At 58.9% G+C, this 20,586-nt stretch overlaps 1 protein-coding gene across 3 annotated transcripts in view; it reads left to right on the top strand.

Moving 5' to 3' along the window:
* Positions 1-7,886: 7,886 nt before the first annotated feature.
* The window catches only part of SRF (serum response factor), a 37,417-nt gene continuing 24,717 nt past the window's right edge, over positions 7,887-20,586 (top strand). For 2 of the 3 annotated variants that reach the window (XM_073339838.2, XM_073339837.2), the window contains exons 1-2: positions 7,887-8,641; positions 14,967-15,233. In XM_073339838.2, the coding sequence (XP_073195939.2) occupies positions 8,114-8,641; positions 14,967-15,233 (795 nt within the window). In that variant the 5' untranslated portion in view covers positions 7,887-8,113. The remainder of the gene's footprint in view (positions 8,642-14,966; positions 15,234-20,586) is intronic. The other variant, XM_073339836.2, reaches the window with a different exon arrangement.

The raw sequence follows: 20,586 nt of genomic DNA, 5'->3' as shown, positions 1-20,586 counted from the left end.
CCCCATGCTACAGAGGAAGGCGAAAAACCTCCAGGGCCTTCCAATCTGCCCTGGAGGAAAATTCCTTCCCGACCCCAAATATGGCGATCAGCTAAACCCTGAGCATATGGGCAAGATTCATCAGCCAGATACTACAGAAAATTCTTTCCCGGGTAACTTGGATCTTACCCCATCTAAAAACCCACATGTTCCCCATCCTCTTCCTCCTCCTCCATGTACCCGCTGGCCATGCCAGGGGCCAGTGCCTCAGTCTCCTCGGAGGAATCCCTGGTGGTCGGCAGTCGACAGGGGAGTGATGGGGTCTCCAACTCTGGCACATAGCTCTTTGTCCAAAGCGGCAGGGCTGTAGCTCTGCACCAGATCAACTGTTGGCCTCCTTGGCCTTCTGATAGGCCTGCCACCGTTCCTTGGCTTTCCTCGCACTGCCGCTGGCCCTTGTTGTACCCCATCTCCTGCCCCCCGCCCGGGGAGATGTCCATGTGTCTATGGCTGGTCTGTAGCTGGGCCCGCACAACCGCTTCTCCCCACAGGCCCCGGAGATCCAATATCTCCTGTCTGCTCCAGCTGGAGCGCATCTGGAGCATGGACCCAGCATGGTCAGCTGGGCAGTTGCACACAACAATGGAGAGCTGCTAGGTGTGCTCACCACGCTGGACATTTCCAAAATCTGCAGGGCTTTAAAGGTGCGGCAGTGGGAGACTTCTGATCTCCATGACCCTGGGCAGTGGAGTTCAGACTTGTGACCAGAGCGGTCACTGTCGGGCATTGTGGGACAGCAGCTGGAGAACTGTTAGTGATGACTTAGGTTACGCAGTGTCTGCACTTGTGCTGTCTCGACCTCAACACACTGACCACGGCTCAAGGCTGCTCGGAGAGGCAGCATTACCGTGTCGCTGCAAAGGGGCACTTGCGTGGGTGGGAGAGAATTTTAAGTGAAGACACTTAGGTGGACGCAAGGCAGCTTAAGGCGATAAAACGATACCTCTAGCTTCCTTGGACTTCGCTTCTCCCTGCTGCCTGAGCCACACATTGAGGCAGAGTCTCCATGAAATCGCTCTGTGTCTCAGACCCTGCCACGCCAAGCCATCAATACACACCTCTTCCCCGGCAGGACTGCAGCTAGGGGACCCATCCTCAGGAGAAATGACAGGAACCTCTCCACAGCAATCCTGCCCTGCCCATGAGTCGGACCCTGGGACTGCAGCACCTCGCGACCAGTGTATGGAAGATGGCCGGTGCACCCACAGGCATTACACTTGGTATGTGGAATAGTGCCCTCTGTCTAACGCCAGCACGCCGTCCCCGCGGCTCGGATTGCCAGGCCTGGCCCCGGACCGCACGTTCCCAGCCTGGGAAGCTGTATTATGTCCATCACTCAGAATCGTGAATGGATTGCACAGTCGGAGGCCCCGTCTAGGCTTTCATACCACTCGCACGGGGGTGGTAATGTTACTGCCTGGCAGGGAGGTACCAAGCTATCCTGGTCAGATAGCCCCGGAATGGTTCAGCCCCCTCTCCCTCTCCATCAGCTCCTGCAAGGAGGGAGGTGGGGGCAGGGCACGAGATGGAGTGAGACCGGGACACACGGCAATGGCTGGGGCTGTCCTGCCATGCAGCTCAGCCAGGCCAGCAGCCTGCCCGCCTCCCGAGCCAAGGGAACGTCTTGCACAAGCTACAATGGGCCAGGATTCTGCCTGCAGCTCAGGAATCTGAGCCTCCAGGAGCCTCTGAACAGCCTTGGGCAACTCCTGAGAAAGGCAGGAGTGACTGCACCTTGCTCGGACCCTGTCTGCTGCCCGGAAGGCCGGTGCTCAGCTAGGGAAGGGGCTCTCGGCTCTGCGCTCGGGCAGGCGTCTGCGTCCCAAGGGGTGAGGTGGTGAGCGGTTCACTCCCCTCCAAGCCCATGATGATTTCTCCCACACTGCCCTGCTGCTGTTTCTCCCCAGGGAGTAGAGAGCAGCAGGCCCCCGTCCTCTCCAGTGCCATGAGATCCATGGACTTTCCCACAGCCCTGCCCACTGTGGGCCTTGTCCCAACGCCACTGCAGTCAACGGGCTCTGGGCCAGGATCTCTGCTGGGACGTGAATGCTGACACCAACCCCACAGTCACGTTGAGGCCTCAGTGTCTGGCATTTCCCATGTAACTCCAGGTACAGCCCCACACCTCCACTGGAAGGTCCAGCCCAAATTGACGCTCAAGCCTCAACTTGTGTAAGACAGTGGGGTTCGTTCACCCCTTCTCCTCTGTGGGGCCCTATAAAGGGCTTCCTTGGGTGAGCAGTCCCAAGCAGCGCTGTGCTCCCCAGGGCCGTTTGCACTCATTCCCAAGCATGGCAGAGGGCTCCTTCTCCCCTGTGTCAGAGGGTTGGGTACCAGAAAAGGCCATTCCTACCTGCCTCTCCTGCTGATCAGACAAAGGACCCCTCCGCCCCTTTCCGAGGCTGCTTGGTCCCTTTCTCTTGCACGGGGTGAGGGAAAGGGGAGATTACGGTTAGCAGCGGTGGGAAAAGAACTAGCCTAGAGATGAGAGCCATGCTCCAATAACCCCTCAGCCCCGGCTGGCTGCTCAGCCAGACCCAGGGGCGGTTCTCTCTTTCTCCAGGCAGTGATCTGTGGACTCAAGAGGAGCTCTCGCGTGGCTACCGTGAGGGCTCTGTCCCAGGCTGAGCTAGCCCTTTAAGAGGGTATCTTCAGCCTCACCTGTGCTGGGGTAGCCGGCCTCCCCAGGTGAAGGGAGGGAGACCAGTGCTCCTGTGATGGGAACATGTGACCAAGAACCAGCTCTGCTGGGCGATGTAAGGGGCAGCCTGAGCTCAGGCCAGGAGGGCTGGATGTGTTACTGCTGGCCCAGAGGCCAGCCTTGGCTCTCGGGCAGAGGGCCTGGGGAATGGGAGCCAGCAAAGAAGTCTGGGGGAAGTGTGTGTGTGTCCTGGTGAGTGTGATGGAGCTCAGCCAGCCTCCCTCCGAAAACAAGGGCGGTGGGTGCTGTGATTCCCTCTGATGTTATTGGGGTGGCACCAGCAGGGTCAGATGCTGGAGGAGGTAAGAGCCTGTTACAAGCTCAAACTAGGGAGTCGGATAGTCCATCCTCTCTCTGTGTCCCCCGCCCCCATTGAACTCTCCTGGCCTCTCTTGGGAAGCAGCATCTCTGTTGCAGTCTTTCTTGTATCTGACCTGTTCCCTGTGGCCCACCCCCAGGGGAGGGCTGGCTTGTTCCCTTCCTCTGGTCTCTGTACCCTCTGCAGTCCCAGCCCTTGTCCTTAGAGTGGCTGAGAGTTATCCCACTCCTGCTCCTAGCATGAATGATACGTATGCTGGCTGTCCCCTCCTGCTGGGGCCCCTAGCTTAGGTTCTGTTGTGGAGCTTCCCATCCTATCGCACCTCTCCCTGGGAATACCCCTCCTCTCCCTGCCCCCCTCCCCTGACTGACACTGGGAAGCCAGCCCCTCCTATCCTTCCCCTTCCTGTGCTAGAAAAAGGATGCAATATGGGGGTGACTGGTTCTGCTGAGTGGGGGAGGAATGGGACAGAGAGTTGGGGCCCCTACTTCCCCACCCCAAAGATAGCTGCTATCCTTGAGGATGCTGGGGGAAAGGGAACGGGGCCCCCTTTTTTGCTGTCTTTAGCTGGTTGTAGGGTAACTACTTAAGTCTCAAAGAAATAAAAGGACCTTGTGTGAAACACATGGGACGCGTGGGTTCTAGCTCCCCACCATTTTTAGGCACGATATGAAGCCATACCTTTGTATCTAGCTGTATAAGCCTTGGCATAGGAACTGCCAGGCTGGGTCAGAGCCAGGGCCCAGCTACTCTGATAGCCTGTCTCCACCAGTGGTCAGGATCAGCTGCTTCCCAGGAAGGTGGGAGAACCCTGAGAGTGGACAGCTTCAGAATAAGCTGCCCGCCCGGGGAATTTCTCCCAGCCCCCATCAGTTTGTGGCTGCCTTCTGCCCTGAAATGAGCATTTATGGCCCTTATTTTCATGTTGTCTATGGTGACTGTGGATGTTCCTGTGCATATTTGTGTCCAGTTGCTTGCTGAACCTGTGTATGCTCCTGGCCTTAGTGATATCTTGTGGTACTGAGTTCCACAGGCTAATCAAACGTTAAACCTTGGCATGACTTGGTGAAACAGGGATGTGAGAGGTTGCTGGACAATAGGAAGAGGAGGGCAGTGGCTGCTTTCAGCTCCGCTGATGGGCTCATGGCAGGTCTTTAGTACTGGAAAGTGCCGGCCCAACCCCCTAGGCATCCACTGGGGTGGAGGCAGTGTTTTCCCCAGGAATGGAAATTGGGGGAGGGTGTTCAAATTTACAGGGGGGCGGTCAGGGCCGATGAGGGGTGAGACCGTGAGGGTGAAGATGGGCTGTATGGCACCATAGTAAAAACTGAAAAATGTTTCCTGACCATTTTATTAGATTTTAAAATCATCACACCAATTAAAGTTGGCTACTCAAGCCTTCTATGAAGCACGACATCTTCATCCTTCTTGGTGGTGTTATAATTTTGCACAAGTTGTTAATAAACTTCTTGAACGCAATGCGTTCATCTTTGGTGGCTTCTCGTGTGTCCGGTACTTCCAGTCCTTCAACTGATCTGCCTGATCGTGTGGATGAACTAATGGGCGTAAAACGGCTTCTTTCAAAACACAAAATTCTATTCAATGATGAAAAAGGATGCTCAATTGTAGCTGTTGTGACTGGGAGCAGCGAGAGATGAATTCCTACTTCTGTCAGCCCAGGAAACAGAGCACAAAGATCGGGTCGAGCCACTAGCGATGATAAAAAAAAAGTTGAAGTCAAATCTTCATTCATTCGTCGTATGATATTCCACTCTGAGTTCAAATTCTTTATTCTGGCCCGAGCACACGGCAGCCCCATGGCTGCTCGTGCCTCACTCCACTCAACTGTCAGTGTTTTATAGGACAGGGGTCTGTAAAAGCTACGTAGCGGTTGAGTAGAATCTAGAAGTTGCTGTTGTAGATTTTTAAGAATCAAGTCGGTGTACTTTTTCAGTTGTCTTAACAAACACTTCTTGTCCTCTTCACTTAAGGAGTCAATATAAATGCCTTCATTACTCAATTTCTGGGCTGAAGTCTTTGCTTCTTCCAGTACTTTTTCAATGGATAGCTCTCGGAGTGATCCAAATGTAGCTTCTGGGCAAGCTTTGCTGGACAAAGATCTACTACTGTTGTAGGAGATGCCTGGATGGCATTGTTTAATGACCCAAGTGGTTTCAACAGTAGACTTACAAGAGAGAGAACGGCAATAGTCTTCTCTGAATGTAGTAGCAAAAGTAATCCACCAGCGTCACTACTTAGATCCATCCCATCTTGGTAGATACTTTCCAAAGCCAGTAATAATGGCTGGAGTAATTTTAAGACAACAGCCAAGGATGGCTCATGAGAAAGCCAGAGGGTTGTTCCAGGTAGGACTAATTTGAACTTCAGTCCCAGTGTATCTTCGATGTGTTCGAAGATATTCAGTCTTTTTGGACTCTTTTTGAAAAAAGAACATAATGAAGACATTACATTTATAGCTTTTTAAATGTCTTTTGAAGAGTCTGCAGCTCGTACTAGCGCTAGTTGGCGTAGATGGCCTCTGCAGTGTGTATAGGAGAGAACAGGGTTACACTTTTCTCTGATTTCAGAGTAACAGCCGTGTTAGTCTGTATTCGCAAAAAGAAAAGGAGGACTTGTGGCACCTTAGAGACTAACCAATTTATTTGAGCATGAGCTTTCGTGAGCTACAGCTCACTTCGTCGGATGCATACTCTGAGCAAAGCTTGTGCTCCACCATGTCTTCCAGAGAAGTCTGTAGCTCCATCAAATGCACAAGCAGCCATCTGTTTGGGATCCAACTGACAAGCATTTAACTCTTCTAAGATGTGGGTTGTCACAGATGCAGCCAATCTGTCTTCTATAACTTGAACATTTAGAAATGCATCTATTGGCCTACCCCTGACATCAAGATAACGTACACAATGATTTAGTACTTGATGACCATTTGCATTGGTGCATTCATCAGCCATGTATGCCATTTTTTTGAATGTGGTGAGAGAGTTCTTCACTTTTTCAACTGTTGAGTCTTTCACTGTTGCACCGCATGCATCTAGCCAGTCAGTTGAGTTTCGTGCAGAAAGACAGTGAGCATTTGCTGGTCTTGTTCGGAACCAGTGTTCAACTTCAGGATGAACAAGTGACAATGCACTTAACATTGGCCTCCAGTTCGTAGCGTGTGGTATCTCTTGCTGAAACAGAAAGTAGGATGCCACAGCCATGTTTGTTCGCATGAACTGTGTTGTGGCTCCAGCATTCTTAACAACCCCATTAACACTCACCGGTGTTGTCCTTGGTCAGTGGAGACTCAGAGTTCAGAGGTGCTTTCACGTGAGTTCACCTCCCAGGTGGGGGCAAGAAGGCACCTCGCTCGTTCCTCCAGCTGCTCGCTGTTCGCTCTGGCCACTGCTGTTCGTTGTGCCACCGTTCACTCCACTGCTCTGTTGCCAATGGCCCTGCGCCGTCACCTTCGGCTGCCACTGTGACCTCTGTGAGCTGGTCTCTTGAGGCTCTACCCAGCTCTCAGTGATTTCAGCTGAGCTCTCCGTGCGGGAACCACGCTGCGAGTGCAGACTGGGCCGTCTCTGCCACAGAAACCCTGTCCCACAGCAGGTCTAAGCGCTTAGACTTGATTATCAGTGATTTCAGCTGTAGTGGTCACTTAAAACAAAGACTATCTATGGAGCCTAATCAGCTCTGTCTTTAAACAGGGGAGACTCAGGCAGACTATCAAGCAAAACACCCTGTCCCCATCCTCTCTCTTGATGCCCTCAATCAGCAGAGGCTAAGTACAGTTCTACTGCCTTTACTCCAACAATAAGACCAACAACATTTCATTATGCCCCCTCCCCCCCGCATTCAAGTAATTTGTAACCCAACCCCAGCCAAAATCTATCACTTGGGCAACACAGCTCTGTCTGCTGGATACCTAGGTAGATTAGGTGTGAATGTAAATACAGCCTGGCCCTGAAGCCTTTCCAGTCCCTCACTAGCAGTTCGGGAGAGCTCCTTTAGACTTTGCTTACAAATTATAATTTGAAATTATTAGGGTGGCCAACATCACTGAAATGAATGCACTGACATGGTCATAAACAGCGGTACAAGGAAGCTAGTCTATGTTTCAAATCTATGATACTTTTTCAGATACACCTATGTTATCATAGCCCGTATATGCTTTTAAAGTCTGTATTAATGTTTCAATTTCAATTCAAATGTACAAACAATCACTAAATTGGCAACACTGCATGTAACTAGATCACAAAACTGGTGGGGGGTGTTAGGGAAATTTGGGGGGGGGGTTAAACACCCCCATAGTGGGGGTGTAGGGAAATCCCTGGGTGGAAGTGTGAGCGGGGTGGCTCCCAAGGCCAGAAGCCTTCACCAACCACTGGTGAGGCTGGGCAATAAACGGGGCCAAATCCCCTGCTGTCCGGATCCCGGGCCAGGGACTAGGAATAACCCCTGGCAGAGGCCTCCAGCCCCATTGCGCCTGGCCTGAGCTCCCCCCGCCCCCTCCTGCGCGACCCCGGCCTCTCCTCGTTCTGTTTCCGGCTTGGCCCGGCTCTGTCCCGGGCCAGGCCCGCGCTGCCGCCCCGCATGCGTGCATGGGGCTCTGGCCCTTTAAGAGCCTCCCTCTGTCCTCGGCCCCTCCGGCTGACGTCGAGCGTGAGCACAGCTCCCCAGGAATGTATGCAAATCAAGCCCCGCCCCCCTGGGCCAATGGGCGGTGCCGCGCGGTCCCCCCCCCCCTCGCCCAATGCCGAGCGAGGGCCGCCAGAGGGCGGCCAATGGGCGGGAGGCGCCGGCGCGCGCCATATAAGGAGCGGCTTCGCCATAAAAGGCAACATTGTATCGCTTTATATGGGGGGCCAGCGGCGCGCGGGCGGCGGGCCGGAGCGGATCCCTCTGTAGCGGGAGCGAGCGAGCGAGCGAGCGGGGCCAGGCCGGGCCGGGCGGCGGAGGCGGGGGCCGGGCCGGAGCAGCCGGCGCGGGGCCCATGGCAGCGCCGGCCTGACCCGCCCTCGCGGTCCCCTGCGCGGCTCGCTCTCCGCGGCACCATGTTACCCAGCCAGGCCGGGGCCGGCAACGGCGCGGCCGCCCTGGCCCGCGGCTCCGGCATGGCCCTGGCCCGGGCCGCCTCGGGCCGGCCGGGGGCCGGGGCGCCGCGCGGCGCGAACGGCGGCGGCGGCGGCGGGGCGGGGGGCCGCGGCCCCGGCAACGGCGCGGGGCTGGCGGGGGCCCGCTTCGAGCGGGAGCGGGACCGGGACGCGGCGGCGGCGGCGGCGGGGGCCGGGCCGCTCTACAGCGGCAGCGAGGGCGACTCGGAGTCGGCGGAAGAGGACGAGCTGGGCAGCGGCGAGCGGCGCGGCCTGAAGCGGAGCCTGGGGGACGTGGAGCTGGGGGTGGTGGGGCCCGAGGCGGCGGCGGCGGCGGCCGCGGGCTACGGCGGGGTGAGCGGGGCCGTGAGCGGGGCCAAGCCCGGCAAGAAGACCCGGGGCCGGGTCAAGATCAAGATGGAATTTATCGACAACAAGCTGCGGCGCTACACCACGTTCAGCAAGCGGAAGACCGGCATCATGAAGAAGGTACCGGGCCGGGGGGCTCCGGGGGGCCGGGCTCCGGGGGCTCGGCGGGGCGCGCCCGCAGCTCCCAGGCGGAAGGTGGGGCCGGGCTAGGAGGCCCGGGCCTTTGCGGAAGAGGGGCCCCTGCAGCCGCCGGGGGGCGGGGAGAGGCTGGGGGTGAGGGGGGGGTCCCCTCGTGGGGTCACAGCGGAGGGTGGGGGCGGCTCGGGACACGGCGGGGGGGGGGCCGTGCGCCCCCTTTCCTGGCGTGCGAAGGCGTGTCTGGAGGAAGGTGGGGGCCCAGAGGGACCCCGCTGCGAGCCCCCAGGCCTGGAGCTGCGGCTTGTAAAGGTGCTGAGGGGGATCCCCTGGGAATATCCCCCACCCCACCACCCCAGGGAGCCAGCCCCCGGGGTCAGATCGGGTTCCGGGCTAGGGAGCCCCTCGGGGAGGAGTGGGAAAGGGGCACTGGGGTGGCTGTCTTCAGTGACAGCTGGGACTTCTCACCTCTCCCCCTTCTGAAGCAGGGGCCAGAAAATGACTTCCCCTCCAAGGCTTTGCTGAGCGGGGTCTGTTGGGCCAGATAAGGTCCTGGCATGGCTTTAAACCTGCGTGGGAGCTAGACTGAGGCTGGCATGCTGGTTGTTGGGGTGGAAGGGGGTGCAGAGTCACCCTTGTGGGATGGAGGCTAAGCCCAGTGTAGGGTTAATAGGAGGGGGTGGCTTTAGTGTGCTGAGATGGGAACACTGAAAATACTGAGAGAGATACTTGGGTGACCAGATATACTGATGAGCCAACTTGGGTGGCCCTTAGGCCCTACTGTAGTCAACATGATTGATGATGATAGTCTCTTGCCTCAAGGAGACCAGTCATATCACAGCTGGGCCAAGTATTGGCCGGGTACTAAACTGCCAACATGCAGCGCCTAGGGAAACGTGTGTTAACTGTTGGTGACGTTTCAGGGCTCTCCCCAGATCATGAGGAAGGAAGATGTTTTTAAAGGTGTCTAAATCCTGTTTACACACAAGGGGCTAAGTAGTATTCAAAACATTGTTCAAGAAGGATTTGCGGACAGGTTGTAAATCCCCACCAATTTTCCTATTCTAGACCGGCTGTACGCATGAGGTTCAGCGCTAACTGAAACCTTCTGAGAAAGGGAGGGTCTGTACCCCGTGAGAGGGGGTATGCTTGCCATACACACCCTAGTGCTCTACCCAATGTAAATGCTGACTGACCCAGCTGGGGAGAGCATTCTAGAGTCCTGACCGTTGCAGAGCTCATCTCGATATTTGGCCCAACTGGTCTCTTAGCATGTCCCTAGGAGTGACCGGATGGAGTTTTGTACTGTCCTAATAGATCCCCTCCCTCTGAGTTCGCACCCCCCAACACACTGAGTTATGCTTTGCTGCCCCCCCAAAGTGTTCGCCTAGCCACACTGGGCACATCTCTAGCTCCCTTCCTTGGAAGTCAGTCCCTCTTGCCCATAAATCCGCTTGCTGGTTTCCAAACTCTTGACATATTTTTGGTACTGAAGTCCAGAACAGAACATGTTGTTCCAGATGCGTTTCTACCAGAGCTGCAGGAGCAGGTCTGTTATTGTCTTGCCTTCACTTGATGCTCTCACATGTGATCTGTCCTACTCAGCAGACTTGCTTCCTAGCCTCGAGATCTTGACTGTAGTGAGACTGGGGAACAACCCAAAAACGCAGTATTGGTACTAAGGCAGTGGCCTGGCCTCTCTTGGAGCGGTACAGGGCAGACTTGGGAAGATGGGCTGTTGCTCTGAACAGAATGGTGTGACCCAAGGGATTCAGGAGCTGTTCATCCAAACTGAGGGGTGAAGCACAGAGTGGGTCCCCCTCCTATCAGCTGTCTAGCATCTCCACTTGTGCTCATGAAGGTGTGGCCAGCCAAGAGTTAGAGAAGCCTTAGGAGCTGGGATGAGAAGCTCTACGCCAACCCTGGTTGGCTAGCGACTCAAGGGCTCTGCCTAATGCAAGTCTGTGGCCAGCCCCGGGAAGGTCGTTGGTGAGCTGGTGTTACTGAATGGGTGTAAGGTATCACCTGAGTATAGGTATCTCAGCCAGTCGGGCAGACAGTGCGCCGAGGGGCTGTGCTCGTCAGGACTGCAGTGTGAATCCCAATTCCCAGACTATACTGGGAAACCTCAGCTTGGATCAAGGGCTCTTTGGCATCATCTCCTCTATCTCAAGGGCTGAGCTGAGCCAGTTGGGGTTTGAACGATTATTGATTTGAGCTGGGAAAGGGGGGTAAGCAGGGATGTCGCAGGTTTGCAGAGGAGACCCAGTTATTTAGGCTAGTCGGGACCAGAGGAGCTTCGGAGAGCCTGAGGCAGGCTGGGAGAATGGGCAAACAGACTCCAGCGTCAGGAAATGCAAAGTACTGGACGTTAGAGGGGGAAACTTGACCTGTTCGTGCAGGTTACTGGGCTCTCCTATCAAATGAGGAACGGGACCTGGGCATCATTGTGGGGAGCTCTCAAAATAATCTAAAAATCGGACCAGATAGCTGAGGAATGGGATGGAAGATGATGCCATTGTACAGGTCATTGGTGCAGCCCCAATGCACCACATGGGGCCCATGTATAGTTCTGCCTTCGTCTCACCCGGGAGGTTACAGAACAAAGCAGTTTAGAGAACGGTCAAGGGCCAGGAGGGCTCCTCTCTGAAGAGTGATTCCTTACTGCAGGAAGACGATGAATTAGAGAGGGTGTGACAAAAGTCGATAAACAATGAGTGGGGCGGAGAAGGGAGACCCTTGGCTTATCCAGGTTCAAAAGGGGACTGGGCATCTCTATGGCTATCGCGAATACCCAGGGTTGTCGCGATAGATCCCTTCCAGAACTTTAAACCTTCTGCCTCAGGGCTTATGCCAGTCTCTGGATGTGACGATTCCCTGCTGTGTGCCGATGTGTCCTGAGAAACGCTGTCTGTGCAGGGCGCCTCTGGGCCAGTACAGTGTGATTTTCCCCCCTGGGTAGAGGGGGAAGCTGCTGGAAGAGGGTCCTGGCAGCGGATGGGGGCAGAGAGCTGCCTGTGAGGGGCTGCTGTGCTGTGCCGTGGGTGTTAGGGGGGTGTCTGGGAAACCTCTGCCGGGCCTGTAACAAACCGGGAAGAATCTGGAGCTGTGGCAGGTTGCCCCTGAGAACAGGGCGGTACCTTGCTGAGTGAGGAGAGTGGCCGGGGGCTGTACCTTTGGAAGCCAGCTGCTTTGATTCTGCAACCCTGAGGCATGCGATGATGATGGTCTGGGGTAGTGCACCTGACCGCGGAGTACCTCTGACAGCACCCCCTTCTCTTCCCTGGCTGTGGCCAGTGCCAGCAGGTGCTCTTCCCTGCATGGTGACATGCAGGGCACACGGGCAGGTGATGCCATCAGAGGGGCAGGGAAGGCGGAGTCGGCAGGCTCAGTGGAAGCAGAGCCAGCTGCTGATGTGACCTCCTTGAAGTGCTGCTGAACGGTGCTTTGCCCCCATGGGTGCCTTGCCGGGACCCCGGCATGGTCTCCTCCGGCTGGGGCTGCTCTGCACGGCTGGGGCTGTGCCGTATGTTGCTCTGTACGCGGCAGCGTCCGGGGCGGGGGGCTGCCTCCTGCAGTACGGTGTTTCTTCCCCGCTAGCCTGGCGTGGCAGTCGTGCCGGTGTAACTGATCTTCCTGGCACGGATTTGTCGCTGCTCCCTGTGAGGCTGCACCAGGGATTGCCCTGATTTGACCTGCTCCGAAGGCTGGGCAGCAGCTGCCTCTGGCTTATGGGCTGGGCTGCCCCCTGGATCCTTGGGTGCTCGTGTGCCTGGCCGTGGGCCTGAGACAGCGCTGCTGCCCCCGGGGCGCTCTGGCGGGGCGGGCAGCTCCCCTCTGCAGGCTGTGGGTGCTGGGGGTGGGACAGGCCCTGTTCCTCTGGCCGGGACTGCGCTGGGGGCTTTCTGTCCCCTTCCCCGCTCTTGCCTGAGTGCTCTGAGCATGGTGGGGAAGGCCAGTGGCTCCCACCGGCTGGGTCCAGGCTAGCGCAAAGGCAGAGCATAGTGCCAGCCACCGCAGTCCCTCTGGGGAAAGCTCTGCCTGCCCGAGTGTTGCCAAAGCACCAGGAGCAGCAATCGGCCAGTTTCACCCAGGGGGTCTGTGTGCCCACTGGACCAGGTGGGCACCTGTCTGGTCCTTGCTCTGCATGCTGGGGCGGTGAGTTGAACTGTCCCTGGTCTGTCTCGCTCACTCTCTTCGGCCACTTCGGAGGCCGCCTGGGGGAGCAGGGGTCAGTGCTGGGCCTGGCCTGACGCTTCTGTGCCCTGGCAGGGTGCTGGTGCCGATAAGATCGACCGGGGAGCTGCAAACCCCAGCTAGGTCAGGGGAGTAACACAGGCCCCTGTCCGCGTGGCTGGGAATGGGGACATGCAGCTAGTGTGTTCGGATGGTGTTCCCTGGATCCTCTGCGGCAGGGAGGTGCTATTGGCCAGGTGACAAGTGCTGTACCCGGAGCAGCTGGGCAGCGAGGGGGCGGTGGCCAGCAAACGACATGGGGCTCTGTGCTGTTTCTGCTCTGGTCTGCTGACCTGGAGGAGGGATGGGCCCCAGCAGCCGTGCCTGGGTTGTGCTGGGTTTGGTGCGACAGTTTCTGCCTATAAGCACTTACTGTCCGGGTTTAGTGTCGGGAGCTCATTTGTGTGTACGCCGATGCACTTGCTCGTGGGACACTAGCTGAGAACTGCTCTGTCCCGCTGGCCCCTCGGCCCGGCCCTTGCCCCGCTGGCTGACTTCCATGGCAGCAGGATTTGAGGTGCAGGGCATGGCGGGAAGTTCTCTCTGCCACAGGGTGGCAGGACTGCATACCTGCTTGCTCTTGGGCCCCTTGTTACCAGAGACGATCCCAGCCTCGGCCAGGAGAGATGCAGGCCAGACCCCCGCAGGTCACTGTAGGCCAGAACCCTGCTCGCCTCCATCCCTGGAGAAGTGAAGGGCAAGAAGATTGATGGCAGACATCCCTGGCAGCCCCGGCCCCGTGCTGTTGGGCTTTGGGAGTTTCCCGGGGAAGTGCAGGGAGCCTGTGCCCCGGTGTGCTGAAAAATCAGACAGGACCCGCACTGGGTGCAGGTCCTGCCCTGGGGGACAAGGGGCTGTCTCTCCCGGGAATGTTGGTGCTGGTCCTCACAGCGGGGCAGCCTGCTTCCTGCCTGAGCGGGGCTGACTGTCTTGCTCCCTCTCTGAGGCTGCCGGAGCTCTGGCTTTGCTGGGCAGGGCGGATCCCCCAGCGGCTGGCTGCAGCAGGAGGATTGGCTGGGGGCACTTGCGGCCTGGGGGGGTCTGGCTGGTTCGCTTGGTGTGGGTGGAGGGTTTGAAGCCAGGCAGCTCTGGTGGAGCCTAGCTCTCTGTTGCTGGGGCTGTGCGCAGCCATGGGCAGGGGGCATTGGCTTGTTGCTGGTTAGGGCTGTGTGGGGGAGCCCAGAGGCCTCATAGGGCTGGTGCTGTTCAAACCCAGGGAGAGACGGGCACTGCCCAAGATCCTGGTAGCAATCTGGCAGTGGGGGAGAAATGGGGGCGAGGTTTGGACGAGCTCTGCCCATGGCCAAGCCTCAGGCTTGGGGGGGGGGCATGCAGGACACTGCGAAGGCTTTGGCAGGAGCAGACAAGCAGTCGAGGCTGGTTGGGGACGCTGTGACAAGAGAGATAAGTGTGGTGGGGCGGTGCTGGGAAGGGCCCTGATACAGAGGAAGCCAGTAGGGTGGTTAGGGTGGAACAGCCGGCCTGAGCGATGATTTGGGGGGCAGCACCGACATCCATGTGGCCTGGAGGGGGGCGAGGTGGGGCTGTCCAGCTGAGTTCAGCGGTGTATGGCTCGCAGGCGTGGGAGGAAGCAGTGGGGCAGGCTGGAGTTGGCCAAGGACTGGTCATGGCAGTGAGGACAAAGGGGACATGGCGGAGGGCTCGGGGGGACTTTGGGGGTTTCAGTGGCACCTACAGACCTGGACCCTGGTGGGGACCCCGTTGTGCCAGGTGCCATGCAGGGACATAGCTCCAAGGAGCTGGAAGGGGGCATGGGGATGGAGAGGAAGTGACGTGCCCAAGCTCACCCTGCAGCCCCATGGCTGGGCTGGGTCTCCAGTGTCCCAGTCCTGTGCCCTGCCCATTAGCCGGGCTGCCTGCCTGGGCTCGGGGGAAGCTCTGGGAGAGGGTGAGGGTGCCTCGAAGGGGCAGAGAAGGCCAAGGCGTGGGATGCAGGGGGAAGGCAGAGGCAAGTAACGCTGGCGTCCCCAGTGGGAGCAACGCTAGCCCTGGCCTGTGGCTGTGCCCCACGTCGGGTGTCCATGACTGACCGGTGCTCTCTGCTGCCTTGCAGGCCTATGAGCTCTCCACGCTGACGGGCACTCAGGTACTGCTGCTGGTTGCCAGCGAGACAGGCCACGTGTACACGTTTGCCACGCGGAAGCTGCAGCCCATGATCACCAGCGAGACTGGGAAGGCGCTGATCCAGACGTGCCTGAACTCCCCGGACTCGCCCCCCAGGTCCGATCCCACCACCGACCAGCGCATGAGTGCCACGGGCTTTGAGGAGACCGACCTCACCTACCAGGTGTCGGAGTCCGACAGCAGCGGCGAGACAAAGGTAACCCCCTCTCCTCTGCGCTCGCGGGCAGGGCCTGCCTGTTCTCTGCCCGGCGCGGGGACCACCCTACCGCAGGGGTCAGCTCGAAGGCTCCTCCCCTGCCACCCAGACTGGAGAGCTTGCAGGGCCAACATGGGGCTGCCCGCTAGATCTTGCGGGGGGGCTCACCCCTGCAGTTCCCTGGCGTAGTATCCTGGGCCCTAGTCTGCTGGCCTGGGTGCTGGACCCCCTCCTTCACTCCCTGGCCTGGGCTGCCGCCGGCCCTGCTCCTGTGAGCTGGGTCCCCCTCCCTGTGGTGGGGCTGTGCCTCAGTTTACCTGGGAGCAGGAGCACCAGGCTCCAGAGGATAGTTTCCTGGCCTGGGCTGTGTTAAGCTCAGTGTTGCGGTCCCCTGCCCACATGGGGCTCACTGGCTAGGAGCTACAGAGCCGCTCTCCCCTCAGTGGGGGTGGGGGCAGCTCGGAGAGGGCGGGGGGTGGGTGACAGGTGTCACTGCCCCTGCAGGCCCCCCCCCCCCCCCCGCTCCCCCTCAGCCCCTCGCCCTGTTATCTCTCCTTCGGCGTCTCCATGCTCTCACTCTCATTGATAAAAATTTGATTCTGCCTCCATGGCCATATAAGGCCTGGTTTCCCTCGCCAGAGTCCCTGGCAGGGCCCCTCACATTCCTTATAAGCTGCAGCTGTCTCTTGCTTTGGTGCCGGTTTGGAAGGGGGCAGGGAGGACATGGGGAATGGAAACATTTGGCTGCCCGGGCTGTTCCTGCCCTGCTGCTGGTGGCGTGCCGAGAACGTGGGGCCGTTGCTTTGCCCCTGGGGGCTCTGAGGGGCCTGCTTGCTGGCTGTCTCCCTCCTGGCTTCACGAGCTCCCCTGTGCCGTCCCCGTCTCCCTGCTGGGAAAGGCTCTGTTGTGGGGGGTTGCAGCACGGGGAGATGAGACATCTGGGGACATAGGCCCCAAGCAAGGGAACACGTGGTGCGAGGGGGGAGGGGGCTGGGCAGGCTGTGGCGGTGGCTGCCAGACCCTGTTGCAGGGAGATTGCCACCCTCTCTTTGGCACCAGTGTCCCCACTCCCCCGGTACTGGTGGGGGTCTCGGGTCTGTGGTATCTCTGCCAGCGGATCAGACCCCAGTGAGACCAGCAGCGGGGCGTTAGTCGCACCGAAATGGCTGCGCCCTGGGCTCGGTGGCCTCCAGCTCCATGGTGGGAAGGAGCAGGCAGACTGTGAGGGCCCAGTGGGGTGCTGCAGATGCCCAGGCTCTTATGCTGAAAGGACCTGGGGGGCGGGGGCGTAGCTACCCCCTGCTGTGCGCTGGCTGAGCCCCAGTGGGGCGGTGGGTTCGGTGGGGAAGCTCTGCGCTGCATTGGGAGACTCCTGGCCCCCTCTCTGTGGCACTGGGGGTTGGGGGCAGCACACAGGGCTCGCTGGCCCCGGAGCCTTGGGCATCCTCTGCTGGGCTGGGAGGGGCAATTGGCACCGTCCTGAGCTGCGGCCACCCTGTTTCCGGCTGTCCCGTCTGCTCCCCTGGAGTCGGTGGCTTCCTGGCTCTACCAGCCACCCATGGGGGGTTCCAGGGCTCTCTGGGCACACTACAGCCTGGAAAGGCGGAGGAATGGGGCAGCAGAAGCGGGGACCCTGCAGCTGAGCCCCTGGCGTGGGTGGCCTGGGCCCTTGCTTGGCTGGCAGGCTGAGGTGGGAAGGAAATCAAGCATCCGCTGGGATCTGCTAGCACTGGCAGTAAGGGGGGGCTGCTGCAGCACCCCGGCTCAGGGGTGGGGCAGTACGCAGCCTGTTGGCGTGCCGACCCACCATCTGCGGCACGGGGCAGCCCCCGCGCGCCCCAGCACTTGCTTCGTCTCACGCCTCGTGTTCTGCAGCCTGGGATCCTTCCCCGCTTGTCTCTCGGCCCTTGCCCCTGCTGGCAGGGTGACGGAGCCGCACAGCGTGCCCAGCCCGACTCCCCAGGAAGCTGAACTGGGACCAGAGTCCTGACGCCCTGCACCGCCACCTCAGGGCTGAGTCTCCATGGCCTTACGGTCCCTCGGCAGCTGAACTGCTGGCGCCAGAGGGGAACTGGCAAGCTGCAGCTGCCCAGCCCTGGAAAAGCAGAAGCGTGTCTGTTGCGAGCACTCACACTGCAGAGCTCGCGCAATTCCGAGAGCCCAAGGCCAGAAGGGCCAATTGTGCTCATCCCTCCTGACCACCTGTAAAGCACAGGCCAGGCAGCCTCCCCCGGCGACTCTGGCGTGCGGCCCAGAACGTCTGTTGGCGCTCGAGCCGGTCTCTGCCGAAGAGATCCAGTCGCGATGTAAAGTCTCCAAGTGTCGGAGAATCCACGTGCCCAGGGTTAATGATCTTCGCTGTTAGAAGTTGACGTCTTTTTTTCCGATCTGAATGTGTCTAGTGTCCGCTTCCAGCTGTGGGATCTTTTCTGCTGGCAGGGTGGTCCAATCCCGCAAACACAGGCATCTCTTCCCCATCTACACACTTGTAGATAAACTACCTAGCTGGGCCTCCTTCAGTCTCTGGCTGTGAGAGGTGTTTTCAGACCATTCTCCTCCATGCGCCGTGCTGCAGAACCCCCTCCAATTTGTCCACATCTTTCTTTTCATTTGACGGGCGGACCCAGCGTCCGGTAACAATCTCCCCAGTGCTGTACATGGTGATGACCCCCATGCTTCCTACTTCTGCTTGATATTCCTCTGCTTTGCAGCCAAGGATCTGTCACCATCTTTCCTACAGTCCTGGCAGTGGGAGCTGGCGTTCAGCCGATTACCAGCCGTGACCCACCCGTAAGTCCCATTCAGAGGCGCTGCGTTCTAGAATAAAAGCCTCCGTCCTGGGGTTTTGCTCCTCTCACGTCTGACCTGGTGTTGGGCTGCATTAACATCCATGTCAATGGAGCCGCTTTACCAAGCGATCCCGAACGCCGAGTATCCCGTTGCCGATTACCACCCACCAAGTTCTGTCGTCTGCCACGTGTTTCCGACAAGGACGTCGGATTTTCTTCCGGACTATTGATAAAGACGTAGAATAGCGCTGAGCTGGGTACAGAGCCCCATGGGTCCCACTGGGAACATCCCCAGCTAGTTATTTTCTGAGCGCTGTCAGGAATCTGGGTCTGTGGGCTGCATGGAGGGTTGCGTTGGCTTCCGCCAGTCGTGTGGCGCTGGGTCTGTGGACGGGATGTTCGCTTATCACCTGGCCTTGTGATCTCGTTGGAAACGACAGCTGGCTTGTTTCCCACGTGATCCTGTTGACTGGCATTCATTAAGTTGCCCCCCTTCAATTCTTTGCTGATTGATCCCAGCTCCAGCTTTTCAAGGAGTTTGCCCAGGATTGATGCCAGGCTAACCAGCTTTATAGAGCCCTGGGTTCACCCAGTTTGCCCTGGTATAATGTTGGCACAACGTTAGGGGGTTTTGGGGCCGATTCTCTGGCACTTGTGAGCGTTCCTGGGTGCAGCGCAGGCCGGCCTCCAGCGGCAAGTGTGTGGGAGATTTGTGTGCTCTTTCAGTCTCCAGCCCCCTCGCTGCCCCCAGCGGTGGGCCAGCCTGAGTGCAGGTCGCAGCGGAGGCTGAGATGCTCCCAGGAGACAGGGGTGCTCTGTGGCAGCCAGCTCCATGCTTGTGGCTACACAGACCCTGGGGGGGCTGATGGAAAGCCCCAGCCTGGAGTGCGTCCTGGGGCTCTCTGCAGTCACAGGCCCTCCAGGGAGCTGGGCTCCTTCTCAGCACCTTTCTGTGCTGTTGCTGGAGGGGCAGCACCTGGGAGTGGCGGTGGGGACGGGCGCTGCAGTACGGTGCCGGGGATGGCTGAGCCCTCGCAAGCACTGGACTGGCGTATTCATGCCAAAGCGAAGCAGGGAGTGGGGTTGGTTAGTGCGGCAGAGGTCGGAAACAGGGGCAGGGGCAGTGCCCTGAGGTGCTCGGGCTGTGGGGAGGGTGCTGGGACTCTTAGCCGGGGGCCGCTCAGGCTGCTCCAGGAGTCTCTGGCTATCGGCTAGCTGACCGGGGAGGCCAGTCTCTGCAGCCTGACCGCTCCCTCCACCGGGTGCCCGGCTGCACTGAGGCGTGGTGGGTCCCTGCTGCTCTCCCCCTTCGCCAGCCTCCATTGCCTCTGGCAGTGGGCAGACTGGAGAGAGTCCACCAGAGAACGGTTAGAAACCCTGAGCAAGGAGGGAAGGTTACCGAACTGAGCATGTACTGAGCCTCGAGAAGAGAAGGCTGCGGGGGGACCTGATAAATCTTCGAAGATGCCAAGCACTGCTACAGACAGGAGGGTGATCTTGTTCTTCCTGCCCACTGAAGGGAGGACGAGCAGTAACCAGCTTCATGCACCACAGGGAGATTTAGGCGGGATATTAGGAAAACTTCTTGTCTGGGTGGTTAAGCTCTGGGCCAGGCTGCCCAGGGAAGCAGTGCAATCCCCGTCACTGGGGGTCTCGAAGCCCAGCATGGGCAACCCCTTGGCAGGCATGATCTGGGGTTACTTGGCCCTGCCTTAGTGCAGTCTCCCAAGCCTCTTCCCGGCCATGGGGAGCATCTGGCCCAGCAGGGGCGTGTGCCCGGGCATGTCTCCAAGCCCTGTGTGCTGGCTAGGACCACACTTCTGTTTAGGGGGAGCAGGGCTTCTGGGTTTAATTCCTACCTGCGTCCCTCGCCTCTCTCCCAGCGCTGCTGTGCATACAGCATGTCCCAGCTGGTGCTGTGGGTTATGTTCTCCTTAGATCTCCTAAATTAAGCCTGATGGGGCCTGGCTGGCGCTTGGCTGGGGAGCGGGGGAGTCGTTCTGCTTGTGTATCTTTTCTACCTGGCTGATCCCTGGGCTGGCCCGTCTGAGAGGCCTGGAGCCAGGCACCGAGCCATGTGCTGCAGCCTGGTGTGCCCCTGGACGCTGTCCGGGCTGCCAGCTGTTTGATGAGGGCTCTGCTGCGTGGGAGCTGCCTGAGAGCAGCTTCCAGAGGGGGGCCGCCAGGCTACTGCTGAGCCCTGGGCGTTTGGGGCTTGGGGCTGCCAGTGCCTGCAGCAGAGAGGGAAGGTCTGGCGTGGGCAGCCCCTTCCCCACCAGGAACACCTAGCCTTAAGCAGCACCATGGGGTTGAGGAGCTCCAGCAGCATGTCAAGTCCCGTCCCTTGTGTCCCGCACCCGGCCACCGCTGCCTGGGGGTGAGCTGAGAGCGCCCGTGCTTTGACTGGGGCAGTGTAAATGCGGCCCTGGCTGTGGGAGGGACTGTGCTAGGCAGCAGGCTGTTAGCGGCTCGCTACCAGCTTCTAGGAACGGTGGCCAGGAGCCAGGCTGTGTCCTGTTTTCCTGGTGTAGAGATACTGGAGTGAGGATTCCCATGGCATTTGG

Source organism: Lepidochelys kempii, chromosome 3 (assembly GCF_965140285.1).
Source record: "Lepidochelys kempii isolate rLepKem1 chromosome 3, rLepKem1.hap1, whole genome shotgun sequence".
Lineage (NCBI taxonomy): Eukaryota > Metazoa > Chordata > Testudines > Cheloniidae > Lepidochelys > Lepidochelys kempii.
This window is presented reverse-complemented; position numbering and strand designations above follow the sequence as displayed.